We start from the raw sequence: 25,678 nt of genomic DNA, 5'->3' as shown, positions 1-25,678 counted from the left end.
GTGTTGAATCTTGTCCATGACTTTGGAAGGGGTTAGTTCTGCGGGTCTGCTAAACTCGATCCAAACAGGGGATTTCAAGCTGTCGTGATCTGTGGATAGTGTCAAGCGATCGTCTTCTTTGGGTTGACATTGTCGCTTGAGTGCGGTGAGCAAAGAATCCCACATCTCGGTGATAAACCCTTCTGCTTTCTCCAATGGTACGTCGGACTTGAAATCTTTAAACTTCACTGTGTAGGTGTAAGCCGTGGTTCTAAATTTTCTAGAGGAGCGCTTTTCCGTCTCTCGAATGGAATAGTACTTTTCAGGGTTGTCTAAGGGTGGTGAACTTGGTTTAGAGGGTTCGGATTCTGGTTCACTCATGTCCTCTTCAAAATCACTGGCATGAATTTGTGCCAAGACTTCAGCTCTGGTACGAGGCGATAGATCACGTTTCTGCCTCTTACTTTCTTCTTCTTCTTCTTTCTTCTCGAATGAATGGGATCGTTTCATCTTGAGTGCAAAACGTCAAATGACTCAAGTTTAAACACCATAGACTAATTTATAGTCATGGCAAACCAGCGTATATAAAATGGGTGTGTGTCTTGTCCTTTCACTATTCATTTCACTCTCAAACCGAGCACAACGATGGAAGAGACTACCCAGATGGAACGTTTCGTCAGAGCTTTGCGAGGGGTCATTAGAAAATTCTCTTCAGACCAGCCGACGGACTACTCTCCTTCCTTTCGAGATAAAAGTCAAGATACTTGCTTTATCTGTCAGAAGAAGGGCATTGGTCTTCAGAGTGTCCAGACCGTCAAAAAAGAACAAAAACAGGGGCTAGAAAAGACAAAAGTCAAGATACCTGTTATTATTGTCAAGAAAAAGGACATTGGTCTCCAGATTGCCCAAAAAAGAAACAAGAGGAGTCGGAAGAAAAGAGGGATTCTTCAGAAGAAGAGAGAGATTCTTCAGAGGAAGAAAGCAGCCAGGTTAAGAAAAAGAAACAGGAGAAGAAAAGAAGAAGGGAAGAAAGTGAGGAGGAAGAGGAGGAAAAGACTGTGACGGTGAAGAAATTGAAAAAAAAAGAGAGAGTAAAAAAAGAAACAGAAGAAGTGAATGTAATTTATAAAGTGTTCTGTTGTGAATTGTGAATTGGATTGTAACTATGGAGAAAAGAATACATTAATTATATAAGGTAAGTGTCTTTGAGTTTTGATTTTAAATAAGAAGCTACACTCACGCACTCATACACAGACATGTACTATAAGGGTAAAATGTTTTTTTTTGTTGATTTTTGAGTTATTGGCAAATTGAAAGGCTATCTCTTTTCGAGAGAAGTGGGTGGCCCTGAAAAGGGCCTTTTTTGGTGTAGGGGTGAGTTTAAGCAATCAAGTTTAATTGCCTTAAGCCTTTGCCACGGCCGAGGCCTACTTCTGACGATGATGATTGGGTTGAAATCACTAAGGGTGGTACGATAGGCTTAGTCACAGGGTTGGCGTGTTTAGCTCGGGAAGGTCGTATTCTCTTCGGTCGTGATAAAGAAGTCTGATACATTTGTTTCAGACTTCTTAACTCCGCTAAAATGTCCAACAGTACCGTGACCGTTTGATTTTCACCCTCTTGTTTCTTTGCTGCTACTTCTTCTTGTTGTTGTTTTTTTCTTACCTCTTCTTGTTGCTGTTGCTGTTGCTGTGGGAGAAAAGCTTGTTCCGCTTCCTTTTGTCGTTGCATAAATTTCTCCAATTCTTCTTTCTGTCTCTGTCTAAAATTCTCCATTTGCGGTAATGAAGAATGAGACGAAGGTTCCAGAACAAATTCTTGCGAGGTAAGAAAATCCACAAAATCCCAATGTACCTCTTCTGAAAGTAAGTCCGGGTTCCCTTGGGCGGTCTCCACTGCTGGTGCACCCCAATGGATCGTTTTCTGAGTTTCCGTCATGTTGAATCACTGTCGCATAGATTGACAGCACACAGGCGTTAGCGAATCTATATAGACCACATGACGTCACAGACTGCTCTCTTCGGATTGGATGCGGACTGACTGAATTTTGTAACGCGTGTTCGGATTGGTGAATGAACTCAATCCGTTTCAATCCTTCCTCTACCTATAAGTAAGCGCAGTTCACTGCATTGATTTACCTGTTCTCGTCGCCTCACGATGTGGACCACAGTTGAATCATCCACCCTTGTGTCTTCAATGATGTTTAGGACGGACATGCTCATGTATGTCCGGTCCAAGTGGACTGTTGTTGATAGGACAGATACTAGTCTATGGATGAGAAGAGTTTACATAGAAAGACAAGGATGCCTCAAGAGGGTACTTGTGTATGGACCTGCAGTTAGAAGGAGTTTAAGAAGAAGAAGATGTGACAGATGCCGTCTATGTTAATATTAATATTAGCATAAACCCAAAGGCCCTTTTCAGGGCGACCCACATTTCTCGAAAAGAGATAGCCTTTCGATTGCCTACCCCTTTTTTTAATTGTTTAAAAAAAAAATCCCATGTTCAATTCCCCTTGTACCTAAAGTAGTTTTTTTTTTCTAACATGTTCAATTCGCCTTTGTCCCTAGACAAACCCAAACTCTATTCCCATGTTCAATTCCCCTTGTCCCTAGACAGACCCAAACTCTATTCCCCATGTTCAATTGCCTTTGTCCCTAGAATCGATATTTTTTTCCATTGTTCGAATGCCTTTGTCGCTAAAATGGATATTTCCTTTTTTTTCCTTTCTCCAATGTTAAATTCCATTGTCGCTAATCTTACCCAGGGTTTTTTGCCCATGTTAAATTTCCGTTGTCGCTAATCTTACCCAGGGTGGTTAATGTTAAATTTCCATTGTCGCTAATCTTACCCAGGGGGTGTTTTTAATGCTAATTCCCATTGTCGCTAATCTCACCCCATTCACTACTGTTAAATCGTCGTCTGCTTCTCGAGACAGAAGTTAGACCTGAGTGGATTCCCCTTGCATAGAAGGTGTTTCGCCAAATCCTGTCATTCTAAGTTACTACTTAAGCGGAAGTGCGCGCTCTTCGAGGAATGTGATTTGGCGGAGGGTCTGGGAAGGAGTTTCCATATTGTAATCAAGTGTCATCGAAGAAACATATTTTCCTTCACGAATTGGTTTATTTTTTAAATACACGAACTGATCAAAATACGTTAAGAGAATGCGCGAAATGTAGACACAATTATATCCACTAATTCCGGAGTTGGTTTTGGATCCGGTCTCCTAGCATGAAAAGGGCAGATTGGACTCTTGTATGAAATACGGAGAAAAGATGGAATACATTGATGAAGAGACCGAGGCGGCAAGGAATCAGTGATCGTTCATGCAAAAGACGCTGCCTTAAAGGGGCGATGTTTTCATTCCTGCAAATCATTTACGAAACTGTTGATGAACCTGGGAAGGTAGCCTGTTGTGCTGCTGATATAGACCCCAACAGGTGGAATTTAGTCTTTTTAAATTAGTTCTCTATCAGACGGAAACTGGGGAAATTCGTATTACATCTCCATCCGACGAACTGAATAGTGTCAGGCAGGCTGCAGTGTCGCTCCAAAATAAGGCCAGTAGCAACGGCTTGAAGTTCGTAATAAATTCATAAGTTATTGGGTTAATTCTGTGTAGGCCGAGAGGATAATCAGTGAACGGATGAAAGAGCCGGAAAGGAGATATCATTATTTCTTTCTCTGAGAGGAAAGAACAAGAGAGAGCTCTGACGTTTGATTAGCTCGGTACGTTTCACGTACCACTGCAACATTCTGACGGGGAACTGGAGACGCAATTGCAAAGAATGGTTCACTTTCCACCTCTGACTGGATCGGTGCATTTCGTGTACCACTTAAACATCCTGACGGGGTGCTGAAGAGGCCATTGCGAAGAATGGTCAGTTGCAGGCAAAGGTTTTTAAACAATAGGCTGATTTCCTATGAATAGGAGCCTGTTCTACGCAACTAAGCCAATGGCCGTCATGAGAAAAACAGAATCATCTTCGTAGAGCAGAAGTGCAAATATTTCCGGTCCATCGACAACGCATTAATTTCACTTCTGCATCCTGCTAAGGAATCAGTGCTCATACAAATTGTGAATCAGAAAGGATTCGGACAGTGGTTCTGTGACTTGTTGAACGACGTCAAGACCCAGATATATTTGACCTTCACAATTAGCTCATATCAAATAGCTCCCAGAAAGAAACATTTCTGCGAACCAGTGGTGGACAGAATCTTTCCACCGAAAATGTCCACTATTTTGAAAGGCTATATGGGAAATAAACATTCTTCTCAAAGTAGTACAGACAGGCAATCATCACTCCTTTAAAATGTCCCATCTAAAACTTGGTAACTTATTCCTTTGCTTTATCGAGGATAAGTTAGACCATAACACGATTAGGGACGGATGATTGAATAGCCTGGTGCCAATATACGATTCATTCGTCGGTCCGATACCAAACAGCGTTGGAAGGTCAACAAAATTTGGAGCCAGATGTTCTGTCAATCTGTGACAATACAGGGGATGGAAACGGCGTGTCCAGGTGTTGGATGTCTTTTACTTCAAATATCCGGGACCGGGTCTTTCGGAAACGGGGATCACCGTACCCATAGTCGGTTAGCTTGGGTATAAGTATTCATAATGACTAAGCTAGACTGGATGATATAAGGGTCCCGCTAATATTAGGTCAAATGGCCCTGTATGTCTAAGGACATATCATCAGAACCGGTATCATGCTTTAAGAGTACACATTATAAAATTAGCATGTAACATTGCACTTGCTGTTGACAATTACATTTTTCCCAATCACGAAAGTCTGTGCAGACGAAGGAATATATGGTTTGAAAATTGCATGGCGTGAAGAGGGATTTTAAAAAAATCCCGAGCTTGATTGTAGTTTTGCCAGGTAACTGTTTCCTAGATACAAAATGGAGTACGATTCAGACTGGGTCTGGAGTTGATTATAATATATTTGAAGAACAAATTATATTCTGGAACGTAATATCGATAGTCGTTCATATTCCAATGAATTTCATCATAGGTGTTATTTTGCATACCTAGAAATTTGAACTCTACGTATGAGACGATTCAACACATAGATTTCATGTAACCAGTTGTGGTTTTAAATGATGTAGCTTTTGCTACGACTAAAAGACCTGTACTTGTTTCTTCAGTTTGTATCAGACTTACAGAGAACTTCGTTAGGACACGACTCATATGGACTATCTAGCTAGGATATATTGATCAAATGTGAATGTATATATTATAGAAACGCTTTAAAAAATTTTGTTGAGTATATACTCACACTTGTGACTGTTTAGAAAATCCTGGTCTGCTGTTGCTTTCCACATATAATGAAACCGTTTCATTGATACTGCACTTTCGTTACGTTGCACATCGAGAAACCATACCTCGAACGATACATTTCGTGTACTAAACCAAAACTAGATGTTCTATAACTTTAATTATAATCAAGTTTTAATCTTGGACCGTTGAAGATCATCTTAACGTTTACTAATCTCTTTAACTACTTCGTTTCCTTTACATTCATTTATTCAAGGAAACACGTCTTTCTTATGGGGCCGCGCGAGGACCGCTGGGACTTGGGGCAATACAGCGTCAGCTTCAGAGCTTTGCATTTAAATGATTTAGAGAATAACAGGCCAGAAGTGATACCTGGTTATTTCCCGTGACAACTTAACCATGCACTTATACTTTGTAACATGCTTTTCATTCTTAGTGGCAAAATGTTTCAGAAAATTCGATTTTGTTCAAATCTACAAAGAATTAAAGTTCTTCTAAAGGTGAGCTAGAAAAGACCTATGGGTGACGATGATTTGGAGGAAGTGAAGAAGGGGAAGACAGAGAAGACAATGATAACTAGCACTACAACGGCGAAGATGTCAGCTATGATAACTCAATCGCACTTTTCATTATAATGCCAACAAGATGAACAAATATGACATGAAAACGGCTTTTTATAAGGATTATATATAAATATTGCGAGTCTAAAACGATGTGTTTGGTTTATCTAGAACATATTGCTGTATCTTTCAAAATTAAGTACTTAGTAAATACATTCAGAACTGGAAAACGTGTTATACTTAGATAAATCCCTCAGCTGCAAACTTATGATATACTGAAGTCAATAAATAAGCTCGAACCGTTGTCAAATTTTCGGAATCATGATATAAGTAGTATTGGCAAACATCGATCAGAAAGACCATTTGTTGCAAGAACCAACTGAGACAAACTCTCGAAATAGATTAGTTTTTCCTCGATTTACTTTCATTTGTTTCAGCTCGTTGTTTTCTGGACGTCGGAATGAGATAGCTGAGGATGCTTGAACTCAGAGTGATTAATCATTGTTCTTCAGACATGTTAATTTAACATTCTGGCAGGAGCTGAGTCGGTACGGGTACAAAATAATCATGACAACTGGCACATTTTTAAAGAAAGTAATTTGGTGCTCATATTATAACTGATTCCGTGAAAACCATGGCATTGATTTTTTTAGGCATGTTCTCTACATTCTTTGACCTTTAAAGTTTCCATCTTGGCGTGTCATACGGCAAATGTTTACTAAGTTATCTATAAAGCTGTAAATATATTCGTCTCCCAATTCATTCATATTTTTGTCTTACATCAAAGTGTATGTATATTACTCGACGTCTACATTTTCTTACCGTATGACCGCTCCGGTGGCCTAAGTGGTTAGAGCGTCCGTCTCGGACGCGGGAGGTAGCGGGTTGGAACACCGGCCAAGTCATACCAAAGACTTATGTTACGAGCAGCTGCTTCGCTTGGCGCTAAGCATTAAGAGGTTCGTGTTAGGACTGGTCGGCTTGGTGTCAGGATAATGTGACTGGGTGGGACATGATACTACATGTCTGCGGCATGATGCTCAGTGCAAGACATCACTATAAATTGTCATACTGCAGACATCATAGCAATATGACCGAAAACATTTTAAAGCTACGCCAAAAATCCAAATCACACACACTGTATGTATGTATGTATGTATGTATGTATGCACGCATGCATGCATGCATGCATGTATGTATGTATGTACGTACGTGTGTGTATGTATGTATGTTTGCATATATGTATGCGTGTATTCATGCATGCATGCATGTATGGAACAAGCTAGGCAGTTAGTTGTTTGTGTCTGTGAGTTAACGAGTTATTCCAACATAAACAATATAGCCGGGTTCAGTGAGAACGCGTTCAGCTGAGGTACAGTATAACCATCGAAAACATCAAGGTAATACAAGATTGATTAAAAGTTGGTTTGCAGCATAAAATATATTTATAGCCCACTCAGTGTCACATGTAAAAACCCCAGATATTATACAACTAAAGAAAAAATATTTACTCACTTGTCTATCTTTCATAAAGGGAGTATTCCTGCTTTGCTTTAGATTAAACATACGAATTAAAGTTACATTTAAATACAGTTTTCTTGTTATTTTTGTTGTTAATTCTTTTCACGGCTGGTTATTAAAGTTAGCAACTATATTTATATATTATATGCAGAACAGTTCCTGCGTAATTATATATCCTAAGAAGGACTTATTATGGAGATACTGAGATATGCATTTAATTATACAAAATTGGAGCCATGTTGAACAAATATTTGTGGCGAGACATTTGTGCAATCGTTATTTGATTATACAACTCTAGAGCCATGCTGGGCAAATGTCAAAGTCTTGTTCTGTTGACGATAGTATATTTGAACATGCTTGTATTCAACATAACGATTTACATGTACTCCGTTTTGTAAACTATACCAGTGTTTGATGTACCTATTACATTGAATCGTTGCGTTTCTTGATAATATTAATATTACCTTAGCCTCCGCACTTTTTTTGGAATACATCTTTCTTTTATATTCGTTCATGAATCCACATATTCTGACCAAAACTAAACATTGTTTTGGACGATTCATTTATTTTACCGAAAGTAATGTGTTATAAACACTTTCTGCCGGTATTGCCCTTGTACCTCTTAATATCCGAAGAAAAATATATAACAGAAAGACTTGTGAATTATAATAAATATTTTATTCCATTATTTTGATTTTATTTTAGCGCGAAGTTTCAATCTGGTTTAGACTTTGGAAGAATGTTGTCTTTATTCGTTTGAGTCAATATACAAAGGAGACTCGTATTGATTTTGGGTTTTCTGGGTTTTAAGGTCGCTTTTTGGCCATTTCATGCCTAGGAAATAGAGAGCCTTTCGCAAGAACACACCGTTACTCAACCTGCACTGACCTGAGCAGGTATCGGCCCCGGGGCCATTAGATGAGTTCCAAGCTCAGCCAATTGAGCTCTCTGGTTCATTTTGAAGTCATTTATATGAACATCATTTAAGGAGGGTCATTCAATAACTTGATGAACTCGGTCTGCCAGAGAATCCCAAAAGAAAAGACAATCTGATTTAACTTGTCATGGCATATTGACTACAGCTAAATATGAGATGCTAACTTTGACAGGAAAGGACGTGATTTGTGACAGACAAACCTCGAAATACTAATCCTCTTATTTTCTAGAGGGATTCCGCAATCTGTCTCGTTCCTTTCATTCTAAAAGATAGGTTGGATCCAGAACGCCTCATTTACGATACCAGTGAATGCACAGTTTCTTCAAAACGATGGAGATGTGTCAAAATGTATATCATCAAAAACATTGTAACATGATCCTGAAAAACTTTAAATTAGAATTCCAAATTGGTTATGTTTTAAAACGTTTCCCTAGCATGAGGATGATGATAATTTCTATGTCTCCTGAATGAACAGATACAACACCCACCCAACCATACCACCCACCCCATTATGGGAAATCTTTAAAAAAAAAAGACTAAATCCATAAATAATACATTATTAATATTCGTCTAATAATCTAAATCTGAATCAGGTGGAAATACCTAGATCGAGAGTATATCACTGCACAGTAGAACAATGAGCTTGCTCTACCTGGTTTTCCAAGAAAAGTCACCTTACTCCAAGTGGGATGGAGAAAGAAAGGATGGCAAATAAGTCAATCTGAAATATAGCTATTAAAGGTCGACTTTTTAAGAATGAATTATAGTATAGGTATTAAGTGTGCGAATGAGCAATGGCGATTTAATAAAGAGATAAGATATAAAGGCCGCAATCCCGCTATAAAATGGAGCGGGCTATAGGACTCACGGTACTAATTTAGTTCCCATAGTAAACCTATGCAAACACTATGATATTAAAAATTCAATAACTTAAAATTTCTGAGTGCTCATGATCAAACCTATATATATTATAGGATTAAATGATCATGGTTGGGTATTTATCGATGTGTAAATTTTACCTATTATCTCACAAAGTAAATAAAGTCCGAAGAAGGACTTTATATACTTTGCGAGAGATTAGGCAAAATTTACACATCAATAGATACCCAACCATGATCATTTAATCCTTATAATTCCAATTTCGTCCTTTCTTTCAGCAAATCAACTTATTCCATCAACAATGCATTCCAATTTAAGTAGCGCGTACTTTCCTTTCATTCGCCGCTTCACATCGCCCGATAATACATAACCTGTACAGAATCACACGAACATATTGACTACCGTCACAGTTACGTTTATTCAGAAACTTCATGCTTTACACCTTAGCCAATGGCTACCGATGGTTTCAACACATTTAGTTCATTTACAAAACAGTTCTGTTCAATTTTAGTCAGTCCCATCTGCTACGTCAAGTGACCATGACCTTACATAATAACAGCCGATACGGAATGAACAAGTGTGCTGTATTAAATTTCCAATCAAACCTTAAATCATAATGGATTTTATCAATGAACAACATGGAAATCTGAACAAGATGATTTAATCCCTTACTAACATAAAGGTAACAATGAAATAAATTGTATACAGAAATAACATTTTATATCATTCTCAACAGCATTAATTCTTGTGAAGACCCCGTTCAATGATTTAATAATAATAATAATAATAATAATAAACTATCTTTAACGAGGATAATACATCTGGTCATGGCTGACCCATCTGCCATGTGGTCCTCAGTTTTTGTAATCGGCTATGTTAAAAAAAAATTTTAATACAAAATAAGAAAGAAAAAAATATATAAAAAAATACACAAAATAAAAATAGAAGACCATGCACATAACCAGGTATCGTGGCACACTCATTCGTACATATTTAACATGAATGACTATGTGTGACTATACTTGGAAACATACAAATATGAACAATATTCAATACACAGGTATATACATATAGCATAAGTCTTACTTACTATATATATATATATATATATATATATATATATATATATATATATATATATCGAATAAGATCTGGATATATCAATTATGGATATGATTATAATGTTTTCTATTCAGAGCTTTTAATATGTCATTCCAGCTGGTCTAGAAAGAATTTCTTTAATGATATTTTAAAAGAAGCAAGGGAAGTTGAATTACGTATCCTCGTATCCTCATTGGTAAGGAATTCCATACAGTAGGTGCAAATACAGTAAATGAGCTTTTGTAATGATTGGTTTTAGACCAAGGAATCTGGAGATCGTTGTTAGTCGTCGATCGGAGATTACGCTCAGTATTCGATGATCTTAGTTCAATTATGTTAGAGATATAATCTGGAGAAAGATCGTTTAAAGACTTGTATGTCATGATTCCTTTAAAATAAAGAATACGTTTTTGTATAGGCAGCCATTGCAGACGTGAAAACATTTGAGGAAGTCATAACAGGAGGTTTCAGTATTATTCGGGCTGCCCTGTTTTGGAGTCAGTCAGTTCTGGACAGATTATAATTTGATGTGTTTCCCCATATGGTACAGCCGTAATCTATCAGTGGTAGTACATAACCCGAAAAATAAATTTCAAGTGATTGTGGAGGTAGAAATTTCGAAAGCAATTTTAACAGAGTTATTCTTTTAACTACCATTGTTCATAGGTGATCGATATGCGCATTCCAGCTGAGGTGTTGTTCAATGTAGATACCAAGAAGATTTTGATTTTTGACAATAGATACGTCTAAGAAATTTTGAGTTAGAAGTAAATCCATGTTAGTAGATAGACGCTGCCTTGTTCCAATTGTCATACATTTCGTTTTTAGAGATGTTAATATGCATTTTGTTTCGATGACACCAAACTGATATATTGCTGAGGTCGATTTGAAGTTTATTTTTAATGGAGTCTAGAGATTTACCAGATAAAGGCAATGTAGAATCGTCAGCGAAAAGATCTGTGTTAGCGTGCGCTGGATACAAGGCTAAGTCATTGATAAATAGTAGAAAAAGAAGAGGCCCTAATATAGATCCTTGAGGAACACCACCTAAGATATGACTTGGTTCGGATATATATTTACCCGTGCAAACAACATGGTGTCTGTTTGTGAGATACGACGTGAACCAGGCAACTGAGTTTGGAGAAAACTTGTAGACTGAAAGTTTTTTAATGAGCACCGAATGGTCAACCAAATCGAATGCTTTTTTAAAATCAATGAAGATTGCGCCAGTAAGTTCGTCTGATTCTACTGCTAGTAGCCATTGGTCTATAAGATTTGTCATTGCAGTTTGACATGAATGATTCTTTCGAAAACCTGATTGTGATCTATGGAGGAGTTGGTACTTGTCAAGATATCTGAAAATATGCTTGCTCACATGTTTTTCAATAATTTTTGAAAATACGGATAGAACAGATACGGGTCGATAGTTGGATGGGTCATTCTTTTCATTTCCCTTATAAATTGCGAATACTTTTGCTAACTTCAATGATTCCGGGAATTTACAGGAAGTGATACTACAGTTAATTATTTCTTTCAACGACTCTGAGATTGATAAAGCCGATATTTTCAGAGTTTTGGGGTGAATTCCATCTAGACCAGCTGATTTGTTTGTGTCAAGTTTATTTAGAATATAAAAAGTGTCATTTATTGTTATTAAGAGAATGTTGAAACTAATATGATCGGGTACCCTTTCGTTCACGAATTTAGTAAGTTTGTCTAAATTAGGCTCTGTATTATTTGACCTGTCAAGCGTTTGGGAGATATTAGTAAAGAAAATGGTTCAGCTGGTTTGCAATATCGAGCTCATCAGTATAATTAGTGCCTTCAACTATAATTTCACATGGAGCTACAGGCGCAGGTTTCGTTGAAGTTAGATTTCGTAAGTGATTCCAGATGGATCTGTTATCGGAGTCTGATGTGATGGCTTCTTTGAAAAAGGAGCGTTTGTGTTTTACAATGATTGATTTGACTTTGTTCTGCCACAAACGATAGTTTGTAAAGTCTTTATATTTATAGTAGTAGTTTCGTTTGCGTTGTGCCCCTGCGATTTCGTTAGTATAGCATTCTGGTTGTTTTGATCGTTTAATGCTGTCATGGTTTGATACGTATGGCAGGTTGAAGGATCTGCTAATATTTTATGAGCATGTCATCATATTGCGTCATATCCACGTCAGGTCTTGGAATAAGGATATTGCGTCATATCCACGTCAGGTCTTGGAATAAGGCCAGATATAACGACATTGTCTACCTGGTCTAACAACTGGTTGATGATGATCATGTATTTGACTTCAGACTCGTTTATTTCCAGATCTCTATCGGCGTCATTTTCACCTATTTGTACAACAATCGTATGGTAATTATTTAGGTCAAGTTTGTTCAGTTCTCTTTTGAGACTGTCAGTGGTGGTACCAAGGTATGACTTCACATGTACCTCACGTAAAAGTCCTCTGGTGTTGATACCTTTCAGGAGAGATGATCATGTAATCAATGTCTTTGTTGATTTTGGAAGAGAACGACTAAGTCGATTTTGATCTGTTTGAGGGTGTTCGAATCTTTCATTAGCTCGTGTTGGTTTATCACTTCTTGGTTGACTCCTGTCGGTCTGGCTGTTGGCCGTTTCATTACCTGACTTTGGGTATTTTGTATTAGTTTTTATCAGTTCGATTACATTTTGTGTTTTGTTCAACAATAAATCTGTCTTCTTATTTGTTTCAAACTTGGCATCTGGTGTTTGCTGTTTGATTTCTTCAAGTTGTAGTGAGGTTGATTTGTAGCCATGCATTTTGTGATGCTGGATATTTGGTCGTTTATGTTTGCAAATTTTGATTCCATTCTGTTTGACATAATTTGTATTTGGTTTAAAATGACCGTTGTACAAGCATGCATTTCATTTACCAAAGCCTGAATCGTTCTAAGGTCTTTAGGTATTTTTCTACATAGAGTACAGAGCCAGAATCCTATTGTGTCTGTTCTGCTAATACCAACACAAGTATCATGATAACAAGACATGCAAATGTTATACCTTGTCAGACATGCAAATGTTACACCTTGTCATATTTTTAAATTTTGTTTTTGACTTGCCTATTGCTTTACAGTCAGAACTACACTTATACTCATTATTAGTCACAGCTTCTGTGTTTTTTTTCATCCGGGTTCGTCGAGACACTGCTTGAGGTTTTATATGTCTGTTTCAAATGTGTTATACTATCGTCTCCAGTGCTTGGTTCGTTCTGTTCTTCGTTCAGGGTATCGCAATATGCAACAATGCTATTTTCATCTGGTTCGTCTTCTTCCTGTTCTAAATTAGGGTCACCACTGTCTTTGAAAGTGCAAGAAAGATTTTTGGCTGGGATTGATTCTTTTTCTTTCTGGCGTATTGATTTTGTTGATTGTTGCCTCCGTTTTCAAGCTTTTAAACGCTGTACCTCATTGTTGAGCATGTTACTGATGTAATGTGCTGCGCTTTCAAGAGACGTCTTGTTATGATTGGGTAAATAAATACACATGTCGGCACAAATCATATCTCTGTATTGAAATTTGTTGAAGCAGCATAATTCTTCAAGAGAGAGATCACTGATCAAGAATGTGTATTTTTCTCGTAATTCCGTGTCAACTTTTGCAAGATCTGGATCCATTTTAACTGGTACAGAGTGAATGTCGCAGATTCACTATTAAGGGTTTGTAGTTAAGTTGCACTTGAATGCACTTAAAGAAGCTTTGCACAGAATATACAATATAGACGAGTAGTTAGTAGCGTATATACGGTAATTTGCGCTGTTCAAACTTGGCTACTTTGTACACAACGTAGTCATGGGTCGATAGGCTGACCTAAATCCTTTGTTAACTGATGAGCTCTAAAAATAGATGACCTCGTTAAGATGAGAATAGCCCACTGCTTCATCCGTCTTTGATAAAACCAATATACATAAGAATTAATAAAGTGTCAAAACTTGAGTTTGATTTGAGCCGGTTATTCCAAGATGAAATAGCACTTACCTTTACATTAACTTTCGCAGCAAAGTTCCACTGATGCCGACGTCCACGTCCACAAGTCAAATGACATGTAACTTCTGTCACAGTTACGTTTATTCGGCAGCTTCATACTTTACATCTTAGGCAATGGCTACCCCTGGTGTCAGCACATTTCTTCTCATATTAAAAAAAATAACATTCTTTTTTAATTTTAGTATGTCCTAAACAGGAATAACATTTTATATCTTTTTCATCAGCGTTATTACTTAATAAGACCCTTTCAGTTATCTAATTTAAAATTAAATGTGCAGTTGTGAAATGTAGAGTTGCTCGCAAAACCAGCCATATGTTTTGTTTGGTTGCATAGTAGAGTGCTGGAAGGAATTAATGACTACACATCCAAAATGATTTAAGTTAGCAAAACAATCACCTTTATGGATTATATATACATTTTTCAATAGTGTTGAGTCACATTGGTGGAGATGGTAGTTTTACCATTTTAAAACTTTATTCAGTCTTTGAATAATGGTCTCGTAAATAATTGTTTTTATTTTTGTGTAAGTGATCATATTCACACCATGCCACCAACAGCCACGCACGTTTTTTAAAATAAGAAACAAAATTAAAATAAAATTTTGTAAATATTTACCACTGAAAACGCCAATATCCCATTTTGTATTTCGTTTAGTAGCCTCTGAATACTGATTTATTTCAATAGCTTTTAATTCCTCCTCATAATTTCTTGAATCTTCGTTTAAATCCCTCAGCGGCCTCAAAATTGACTGGCCCAGTTCCCACGCTATAATTGTTGTTGTTGTGTATGGCTAGAGTGACTGAGGTCATGGGGTGATGTGCGAGGGAATTTATCAATCTCTTTTGTTCTGTTACATTTTCAGCGTTTGTAACATCCATTGCATTAACGTCAAATCCATCTTCATCTGTTTCAATCGCTGCTATTATTTCTTTTAACTCCTTGTCATCTAATTGTTAAAAAAATTCCGCAGAAAATTGCAGTGAAAAAAATACCGTAATCGGCCATTTTACGCGACTATGTAGCAGACGAACGAACGCCAAATTGTAAACTATGCATTTCAATCAAAGAATATTTGAAAAAGAATAAAAAGGGTATAATTTATATTTATTTGCTTAATAAAAAAATGTAAGAGATGAAACAATCTTTTCACAATGACGTGTCTGCAATGTTTATTTATATTGCAAACAGTACAAAAACCGAAAGTAGTCCCAGAATTTATCGATGTGTAAAAAAAATCCAGATCAGTATCACGTTACCGTTTGCAGCCAATCGTATTGCAGAAAATCTGTTTCATTTATAAAAATTGGAATTATATCAGTATAGATGAAACCTGGATGTCAGCGTCTGTGTATGATATGAGCCGTGGCATTTTCTGGAGCTGCATGTGTTTGAAATGTGTTTTCAATGGCGCTTGTACTTCTTACCTCTGTGAAACGTCACAAGCAGTGATATCAGTTTCTAAAAATAGCCATTCGGACAAGGCGAACCGGCGAAATGGCGTTTAGTATTGAAAACCATGTACCAGGCGTTAAATTTGTTCATCTGAATATATATGTGCATTCCAATATTTAGTTGCAGTGGTGCTTAAGCCTGCAGACTATAAATCATATAATCAAATTTGATGAATCTTCTAGAACAGTATAATATGCAAATTCCTTGTATTTCATCACCGATTGATATACCTTGAATATTTTGGGATGAAATTCCAAAGGAACTGCCAGCCCGCCCTCCCCCCCCCCCTTAAATAATGTCGATGAAGTATTCTTATATGTGATTCATATTTTAACATACAAATAGAAAGGGATGTATGTAGGAAAGTGACTATTTCTTATATTTTGTTTAGCGCATAAAATTACGCTCGGCTTAGTTGATGTGATATTGTGCATGTAGAATCTATAAATGTTGCATATATAATCCATAAGTTTAAAAACAATGTTGGTTTTTTATTACTATGCATTAGAGATTTTATTAACCTTTTCTGATTCTGATGTATTAATCGGTAACAAAGTGCAGAAAAAAGGAGAGAAAATTGATACGTTTATTTCAATGTCTGCTTTACAAACAAATCGTAATTTTGAAATACAGTTTAAAACATAAAAGAATGCATTATATGTTCATTACAGTTATGGTGTTGAAAAGAACAGCACTGGTGGATTATAGTTATACTACGTGGGTATTACTAAGTGTATAATACATTTCCTTAACTAAAAGATATATACAATTACATTTTGTCGGAAATACAAAAATTGCTGTCCCTAATGACGACAGCCACCCTTAATATATATATATATATATATATATATATATATATATATATATATATATATATATATATATATATATATATATATATATATATATATATATATATATATATATATATATATATATATATATATATATACTTTTAATGTGTATATACAACAACTTTACTCAATGTAGATTGAAAACAATACAAAAGGATGACAAAGAAATAAAATATAAAAAATTATTATTGTACACAGTCATATATTATATTAGAATATATCAAAACATGACATAGCGAGGGAAGAGCAAATAAAGACAACTTTTTTGTGACTATACGTTGTGAATTACAACATGTTTCAAAGCATCTCTCCGTGTTTTGTCCGAAAACAATATGGCGGCTGCCGGGCACAGTGATGTCATGGTCTATTTTTAGCAAAACGTTTAATTCAGTACAAGCGCCATTCCGCACCAAAGAGTCAGGTGCTAATCTTAGTAATGAGTGTTTCAAACTCAAGACTGTTAAAGGACTGAAATTCCATATGTCTCTAATTTTTTCACTTACAACTAGGATGGGCTCTCAAAAGATTCCTTTTTCTAAAACATAACCTGCATTATTAACCAATCCTGGCCAGCCAAAAACATATATAGTCTATTTTATGTTTACCTATTTCCAGGCTGGTTCCCATTTTTCTATACAATTAGTACCGCGTGTCATATACTTACCTCCTGTCTGAGGGTGGCCGTCGTCGAGTAAATTTACTCTTTATCGTGGTCCGATTGGCAGTTAGACATTTGCAACAACCAGAAACAGGGATTGACAGATAAATATATACACCTAACTGACCACCTGCCAATGTTAACTGGCTACAGAGATAAGCTAAATGGCTTGCTATTCAGTGCACTACGAGAGTGACCAGTGGGTGTTTTCTTATAACTGCTTGTTTGATACGTGTAGGTAATTAAGTTCCATTTACTCGATCAGTCATACTGCAGATGTATAATACATGTAAAAAAGGTAAAACAAAAATGTTTTTAGCTCGGCACCTGGAGAAAAACTATATATATAACCTCGTAAAATTTTATTATATATTTCCATGACATTGCCGTCCGCCATCATCATCTGTCAAGACACGAATGAGAGAAGCCGATTCGATGAATAATATAGTATCATCCAGAAGCGACATATTTTGAAATAATAATTAATATTTATACCAGTATAACCGAAGATATGAGTGAGGCATTTTCCTCTGGTCCGATCTTGTAATTCGTGATTTTGTTTCCATCAATAATAATGCTCTAAGCGGCTGTCCCGATGGACGGAGCTCATGTTTTCCAGAGCAAGTCAATCCGGATGAAACTATCTACATCTACGATGAAACCAAGAGATCATTTTTCCATATGGACGATTAAACCAAATTATCCACACAATAAACGTCAGGATAATCGCTATATTCCCGCAATGACAAATAATGGCAATGATTGAAAATGACAATATGCATCAGTTTTGTTTACCGTTGGTTGCTCGTGGGCAGCAATTCCCCTATGGAAATAATCGCAAATAAATAACTAATAATAAAATAAATGTCACACGGAAATGCCCTAACTGTTAGAATTTTCAGTTATTGTTATTGTCTTTGATACCTTTATATTTTGGTACTAATAGTGCTCGTGTAATATTTGGCCTCGCACAAGACCCAAACATTTCATTCAACTTTTAAGACAGAAAGAGAATGGATTTCAAACTGTAGCACCAGTTATACTCAGTGGTTATTTATGTTATGTCAGCTTGAAATATTCAACTACAGCTAAGTTTTTACTTAAGTCCACGTGCTTTTGCCAAAGTAGAACTAACGCTTATTTCAAAAGAATTGGCGTCACATTTATTTTATTGAGAACACTATAAATTTTCGACTGGGACATACTATTTAGAAAGTAGTGTGATACATTACTATTAGTAAAGCTGAGGCAGAGACTGACGTGGATATTGCAGTCCGTATTTTTACAAGCTTGATTGGGAATACCAAGGATAATTTTGTTATTGTTGAGATTCGTCCTCAATGAAAATCTTCTAAGCAGATTTCAGTATACTCCGAAACTTACACATCATGGTACACACACACATCACATTATTATGTCATTTCTGGAGTATGAAAATCTTTACTAAAGTGTACATTAATCAGTGCTTTGGCAACTTTCTTCGTCCCTTTTGTATTTGTATTCTCGTGTCCGTCCGACCCTTCGTCCTTATGTCTATTAAACAATCTTGTGAGCGTAACACAACATGCAGTCTTATTGCCGTGAAACTTATAGCTACTACTGAGTAAGAGCTACTGCATTTAAATACAATGTATAACACAATGTTGTGAATGCAGCTAATCTCAGTTTTTAATGGATCGCCATGAAACATAGGTCTTCACTTCATGATACGTATATATGCTAAATGTTTTCCTGCAGTTATGTTTAGATTTAGTGCCGTTTTGTCTGGTATATGAATACAGCATATGGCAGAATCATAAACTCAGACAGTCCCACAATGATTTACTGTTGAAGTTGACACATGTCCATCATCTGAAGATGCACTGTGATCCTCCTAATTGTTTTCGAGTTATTGCTCATTTTACTTTGACTTGTTGTTTTCGTTGCATTTCTGTGAAATATTATGCTCATAATCAGAAGGTCAACATGGTGACCAATCAGAATCAGAAAGTCAAAATGGTGACCAATCAGAATCAAAAGATTAACATGGTGACCACTCAGAATCAGAAGATTTACTGGTGACCAACCAGAATCAGAAGATTAACATGGTGACCAATCATAAATAGACTATTAACATGGTGACCAGTCAGAATCAGACGATTATCATGGTGACCAATCATCGTACTCAAATTACTTGTTTTTCATTTTGCTAATCTATCGATTCATCGTCGGGTCATTTGAGTGCATCAGAGATGTACCGCCTATACCTTGGTATTTGCAATGTTGATTCCGCTTTGGCATGTTGCCTAAATAGCGCAATACCCTGGTTAGGTTGTGCAGAGCCTTCTTAGAATATGCATGCTGCAAATTCATGCCTAGGTGCTGAATAATGCATGAAGGCAACGAGTGATGCTATCGGGTAAATGTGACATTTTAACTTAATCATGTTTGGATTGAGAATATATTTGGGCAGATGCATTTAAGAGGACCCTCTTGCTGGTGAGCGTAAGGATGAAATAAAATTGTATTTTCTTTACAAACATGATTATAACAATGATCGTATTGATATCTGGGTTCCTACTTAGGAATCACAAGTGTTGAATACATTTCACTGTTGTCAAGGATTTGATAAAGATGAAATCATTTGGCATAATCTGCATTAAAGTTAGAGGTTTTTTGAAGTGATATATCTAGAACAGATAAGAGTTATCGGTACATATATTCTATCTGAAAATATTTGATTTCCATGCGAATGAGATTTATCAACTTAATCAGAACCAATTGCAATCATCAAATGTTTTACTAAGAGATAGAGATCGCTAAAACTTATAAACGACATATTTTAATGTATCTAATTTAGAATTTGTAGAAACTAGAAGCTTTGTCTCCTCGAATTGTTACTTCAAAAGAAGAATACGGAAGTTTTGTTCTCTTTTTATCTTAATGGTATTACCGTTTCTACATGATCGCTACCGGCATTAATTCGTATTAACACATTAACTGAAACTGTATCAAACGTTTTAGGAATGTCGTATTACTTAGAATGTAACGCACTGAAACTCCTAGAGAATATAAAATTAAAATCACACCTGAAATGGACACGGTCACACGGAGAAGAAGCGCTATATAATGGTGTTTTGTGTGGGATAAAATAGAAAACTAAGCAATGCTATCTAAGAAAGAACTTACATGCATTCATCCGGTTCTGTTAAGATTTTGACAGCACAAAGATTAATAATTTACTTCTGTGAATAGTAAGTCGCAAAGAAACATAAACAAAATGTTAATGGCTAGACGCCTTATTTCGAACTGTCTCAAAAAATGTCTGACTAATAGTTTTGACAAGACAAAGATCAACGAGTAACATGTCTGTGATTGATTGTCACAGAGTCATCCTAAGAATACAATAGAAAAGGAACTATGATATGTAACACCATTATCGATATTAATTATCTGCCAAAACAGTACTGAAAAGTTTTTAAATTTTTTTAGATTTTATTTTTGGCAAACTATTTTCCATCATTGGTTTAACTGCCTTGCCATGCCATGAAGGAAATTTATTTTAACAATTTCACGGTAGATTTTGATGGTTGCTTTTTTACAGCACTGGTGACTTTTGTCATGGAAAAAAAATCTCCATAACGAATTCGCTTCTTGTTTTCATTAACTGCATTCTGACTATGGAAGATTTGGAATGAAGTACCACGTGTACCAAAAAGGTTTTACAGATGACAATTATTTTACCACCACCTGCCCCAAAAGTTTTTTTAACTATAAATCTATAAATTGACTCTTATCCTTCTATTAATACCACTCTGAGTTAGCTCCTCGTGTACTATCAATATTTACTTATTGAATTAGTATGTGCGTGTTTGTGTTTGGCCTACATATCGTCTGGTCTAAACTTACTGTAATACGTTAGAACATATTAATGAATATATATTGAAGGAATTACTACGACCTGCAATCTTAAAAAGCTTCCTAATTCGATTTTTCTTTTTCAGCTTTTGGCTCTGTGCCAATGAGAACGGTTCTCCGTTGTTGCACAGCCATTTCTTTATTCGAACAACAGTAAAATACTTTTTTTAAAAGCAGCTTTAGTTCGCATTACATCAATGAGATCAATGAACACGCTTAACTGCATATTTTAACTATATTAGATGGGGTCATTATCATTCGTTAAATGTTTATCCAATTAGTTACCAACAACCCTCTCTGTTTCGGTCTTTTTCATTTGTATACATATACAACACACACACACACACACACACACATCAACCAAACAAACCTGTGTATACAAAAAAATGTATCCAGTTAAAACGTGTTTGTAAATCTCATTACAGTTGTTGCAGTTGAACCAAGCTTTCGGGTCCCAGAAATGAACGTTACAGTGGTAGAGGGAGAAACAGCCGTCCTGCCCTGCTCAGTTCTCTCTCTCAGCAACTATAAGGTATCCACTTATTTATGTCATCACATTACGCTCTGCTCCACTCCACTTCACTCCACTCCATACTACTCAATTCCATTCCAGCCTGTTAACATTTTACAAGTAAAAGCAGCTCTCGTCTTGTGTGCGTATCCCGAAAATAAGAGCGCATGTAGAGATCTATATATTTATGAATCTAATCTCAAAACATTATACGGCCATACGTATTGTTGAGCTCCAAAGTCGCATGTAGGAGTCTGTTGCTGCCATGTATACAAATGTATGCATGATGTAGTTCCAGGACTACCTAGTGCGTGCAGGGAATCTATACATGTACCTAGAAAAATCTGCATGAACAATTATTTGCTTTGATCTTTAATCTCCAAACTGTTACGTTATTTTTCGGCTGAATTGTATTTGGCGTATACTAGCTACGATCAGGTGTTAAAAAAGCATGCAGATAAATGATTTTCGTGAATCTAAATGTATATGTAATAATTAAATACTTGCTCTGTGTAAAATGTCGCTGGTAAAAGATTTAGATGAAGATCCGTTTCGTCACATGGCTGCGAAGCTACCAAAGTTTAGATATAAATTGTAACGGTTGTTGTACGTGTTGGCTTCCTGCTCTCGTGCATTGCCGCGTACACAATGGGCAAGTGTTTATGAAAACTGAATTACCGTCCAGATAACAGCTATCAAGCTGTATATATAATGAGACTTCCATAATACCTACATGCAAGAGACAGAGAGATGGATGGATGGATGGATGCATGCATGCATGCATGCATGGACGGATTGATTGATTGATTGATTGATTGATTGATTGATTGATTGATTTTGTTTATTGGGAAGAGTATAATCAGCAATATAAAAAATACAGGCATGAAACAGTATGGAAGTAACATGGTTTAAAGGAGAAAAATACCATACATATAAAAATGGTCGTACAGAAATAAATGCATATACAATGAAAATTTACAATGAGGACTGAGGAAATATAACTTGATATAACGTCGGCGCATATTTCGTTTTCATTTTGTTTTCTACACATTAATTATAGTGGGATTACCATTTGAGTGAACACAACTGGCAAGGATGTTAAGTGACTTTTAATATTTTCTCGTATAATTTCAAAACTTTATGAAATTATTCGACTAGTATTACTAAACCCTTAAAGTTAGCACACAAGTTAGTTACAGCAAATATCAATAGCATTCGGGGTAAAACACAATATACTTATTTCAAACTTCTTTACCAAAAGCAGCCATTACTTTTTCATATAAAAATACTGCGGCATTTATCCATGAGATTGATAATACTAGTAATGAACCACACCGAATATATGATGGTAATAAACTAAAGTAGAGGGTTACATGCAAATATTTTATTCATCAGCAATGATACAATCGAAAATTTCTTTTATATCTTCCATACATGGACGGAACAGTTATATTGCATATAAAATGGAAATACTGACAACAAATAACAAGTGAGTATTTACAAAAACCAATATTGGACATTGAATCTAAGTACGCGTAAACATGCACCCGAAATTTATCAATGCTATGATAACAAAACGTTTCATGGTCTTCTGTAAGAAAACTAGATAAAAAATGATCAATGACCGTGTGACAAGACACACGCACAGCTTTTTCCAGAGATGACAAACATTTAGTCACAATACTGGCAACGAGCCGACATGACTAAAAGATCCTGGAATTTGTTTTCCTACTTTCCATATTACAGAGGAAATCAAACTGCTATCAGGCAATAACGTTCAGGAATCGACTAAGAGAAATATCTTCATAAATTCTACATTTCATAACAGTTTCTTATAACAAACGAACTTAGGATGTAAGAATACTTTTGCGGTCAGATATTTTAACCAGGAATTGAACTTGTCGAGTGAACGATTCTAAAATGTTATTAAGATCAAATATATCAAGCGGTTTATACATTTCTGGAATAAAGCGTTTATTTTTAGTTGTAATTGTGAGATCTGATAGCTGGAAAAGTGGATTAAAATACTTGCTTGCAAGATAAACTGCAGAAAGCTTCGAAAATTGTTCAGATATTTTTTTTTAAAAAGAATCCATGTGAGCTACAACTGCTACAATGTCTGATAAGCTTAACACAACGTCAACTCGTGTGTATCTAGAGATACCTTGTATATACTTAGAGCAAACATTATGACTTCTCTAGTAAAAGTGTATGCTGAGAGTTTTTGTTAAACCAGGTTTCACAGCTACACAATGTAATTCATTTCAATTGTTCATTATCATAAGCATTTACAAGCTTGTAGAATAATTAATACAAACTTTGCGTGATTATCATATGCTTTATTCACAACTGTAAAACTCGGACGCGGGAGATCGCGGGTTCGAACCCCGGCCGAGTCATACCAAAGACTTACAAAAATGGTACTAACAGCTGCCTCGCTTGGAGCTCGGCATTAAAAGGTTAGTGTTAAGACTGGTCGGCCTGGTGTCAGGATAATGTGACTGGGTGGGACATCATGATACATGTCTGCGGCATGATGCCCCAGTGCTAGACATCGCTATAAACTGTTACACTGCAGACATCGTAGCGATATCACTGAAAAATTGTTAAAGCTACGATAAAAATCTAAATCACACACACACACACACACACACACACACACACACACACACGCACACCTGTAAAACAGAAATTAAAAACGGTAATCACCAAGAACTGGCATTATACACAATATTTATTGCAAATTATTCTATCAATATTGATCTATATCTTATTTTAAACGCTTTGTAAACAACTGTATTCAATGTACGTATTATTGTCTTAGTACTAGAAGTAAACAATTCAATTTCTTGGTACATGGATGACTTGTTCAAAAAGAAATTATTTGAATTAGATTTACACGCAAGCTAGTATACACAGGGATACTGAAAGAAAATGGCATTAATCTTCAATATCATGGTTGTCACAGAACATGTAGTATATTTCACTTCTGTTGATTCTATTGCTTCCATATCTCCAGATTTAATTTTGTCAAAACCCATTGATGTTTATGGTTAAACAAGAATTTGAAATAGCCTTCAGGGCTGAAGTCCATGTACATAAAACTCCTTGCTTAAAATCTGGAATAAACTGGAAGCAATTTAGAGAAACAGGAAACTGCCACATTTCACCAAAACAAAATCTTTTTAAAGCATCATGTAGAAGTTTATATCATTTTATACTATTATTTGATTGATTTTCAATTCATAACTGTCTATTTGCAGAATTCAGTACAATAGTCCAATTATGACAGTGGTCGTGCAAATTATTCATGAACATTTGTAGACCAACAATGTTTCCTGAAAAAAAAACTAAATCGTCAGCCAAAAGCGTAAAAAATAAAGACACGAAATTTCTTGGGTTTTATATGTCCCATCGCAAAAATGTAGTCAGTCTACTCAAACCCTATACAGGTATCTCCCATAGATTGTAATGATATTTCCAGACCTTCAAAAAGTAAAGAAAATAGAATTACTGATAACAATTCACCTTGTATCAATTGCGTAACAAGATCTAGCTACAGAACTGAGAACATGTAACATTTCGTCATGCACTGTGGGGGCTAGAAGGTGCTGGTGGGGTTGATTGGCGCATTGTGCTTTATTACAAGGCGTCCGTTTTATTTTCTCATCTTTATCTAGAGGGTGATCGTCCTCGGTGTTGTTGCCTGGATCGAGTAAATATTAATATAAAGTGTGAAACTTATAGCTGGAATAGTGATCTGAGCAGATATATAGAACAGAATGACAAGAGCCCCCGTACATGAAATAAAACAATTTAGTCAATTACATAAACAGCCTTGATAATACGTTACATTAGGAAGATACACTTCCCTTTTGAAATAAATCATTCACCGAATTCCAAACACAAATATATTTATATCAATATCCGTTCTGTTTTAAAATGTAGAATTAGTTCATCATAGAATCGACTGAACAATCGAAGTCATTGCATTTCACAACTTCATAACCTGCTTAGTTCCGGCTCACTCCAACTT

General features: G+C 36.0%; 1 protein-coding gene across 2 annotated transcripts in view; it reads left to right on the top strand.

Annotated features, from left to right (window-relative positions):
- LOC149774886 (limbic system-associated membrane protein-like) overlaps window positions 1-25,678 on the top strand; it is a 138,397-nt gene that overhangs the window by 19,155 nt on the left and 93,564 nt on the right. For both annotated transcript variants that reach the window (XM_089944642.1, XM_089944641.1), the window contains exon 2: window positions 21,557-21,663. In XM_089944642.1, the coding sequence (XP_089800768.1) occupies window positions 21,557-21,663 (107 nt within the window). The remainder of the gene's footprint in view (window positions 1-21,556; window positions 21,664-25,678) is intronic.

The sequence above is a fragment of the Sinohyriopsis cumingii genome, unplaced genomic scaffold (genome assembly GCF_028554795.1).
Source record: "Sinohyriopsis cumingii isolate HCF-2022 unplaced genomic scaffold, ASM2855479v2 utg000088l, whole genome shotgun sequence".
In the NCBI taxonomy this organism is placed as follows: domain Eukaryota; kingdom Metazoa; phylum Mollusca; class Bivalvia; order Unionida; family Unionidae; genus Sinohyriopsis; species Sinohyriopsis cumingii.
Note: the sequence above shows the minus strand (reverse complement) of the source record. Positions and strands in the feature narration are given on the sequence as shown.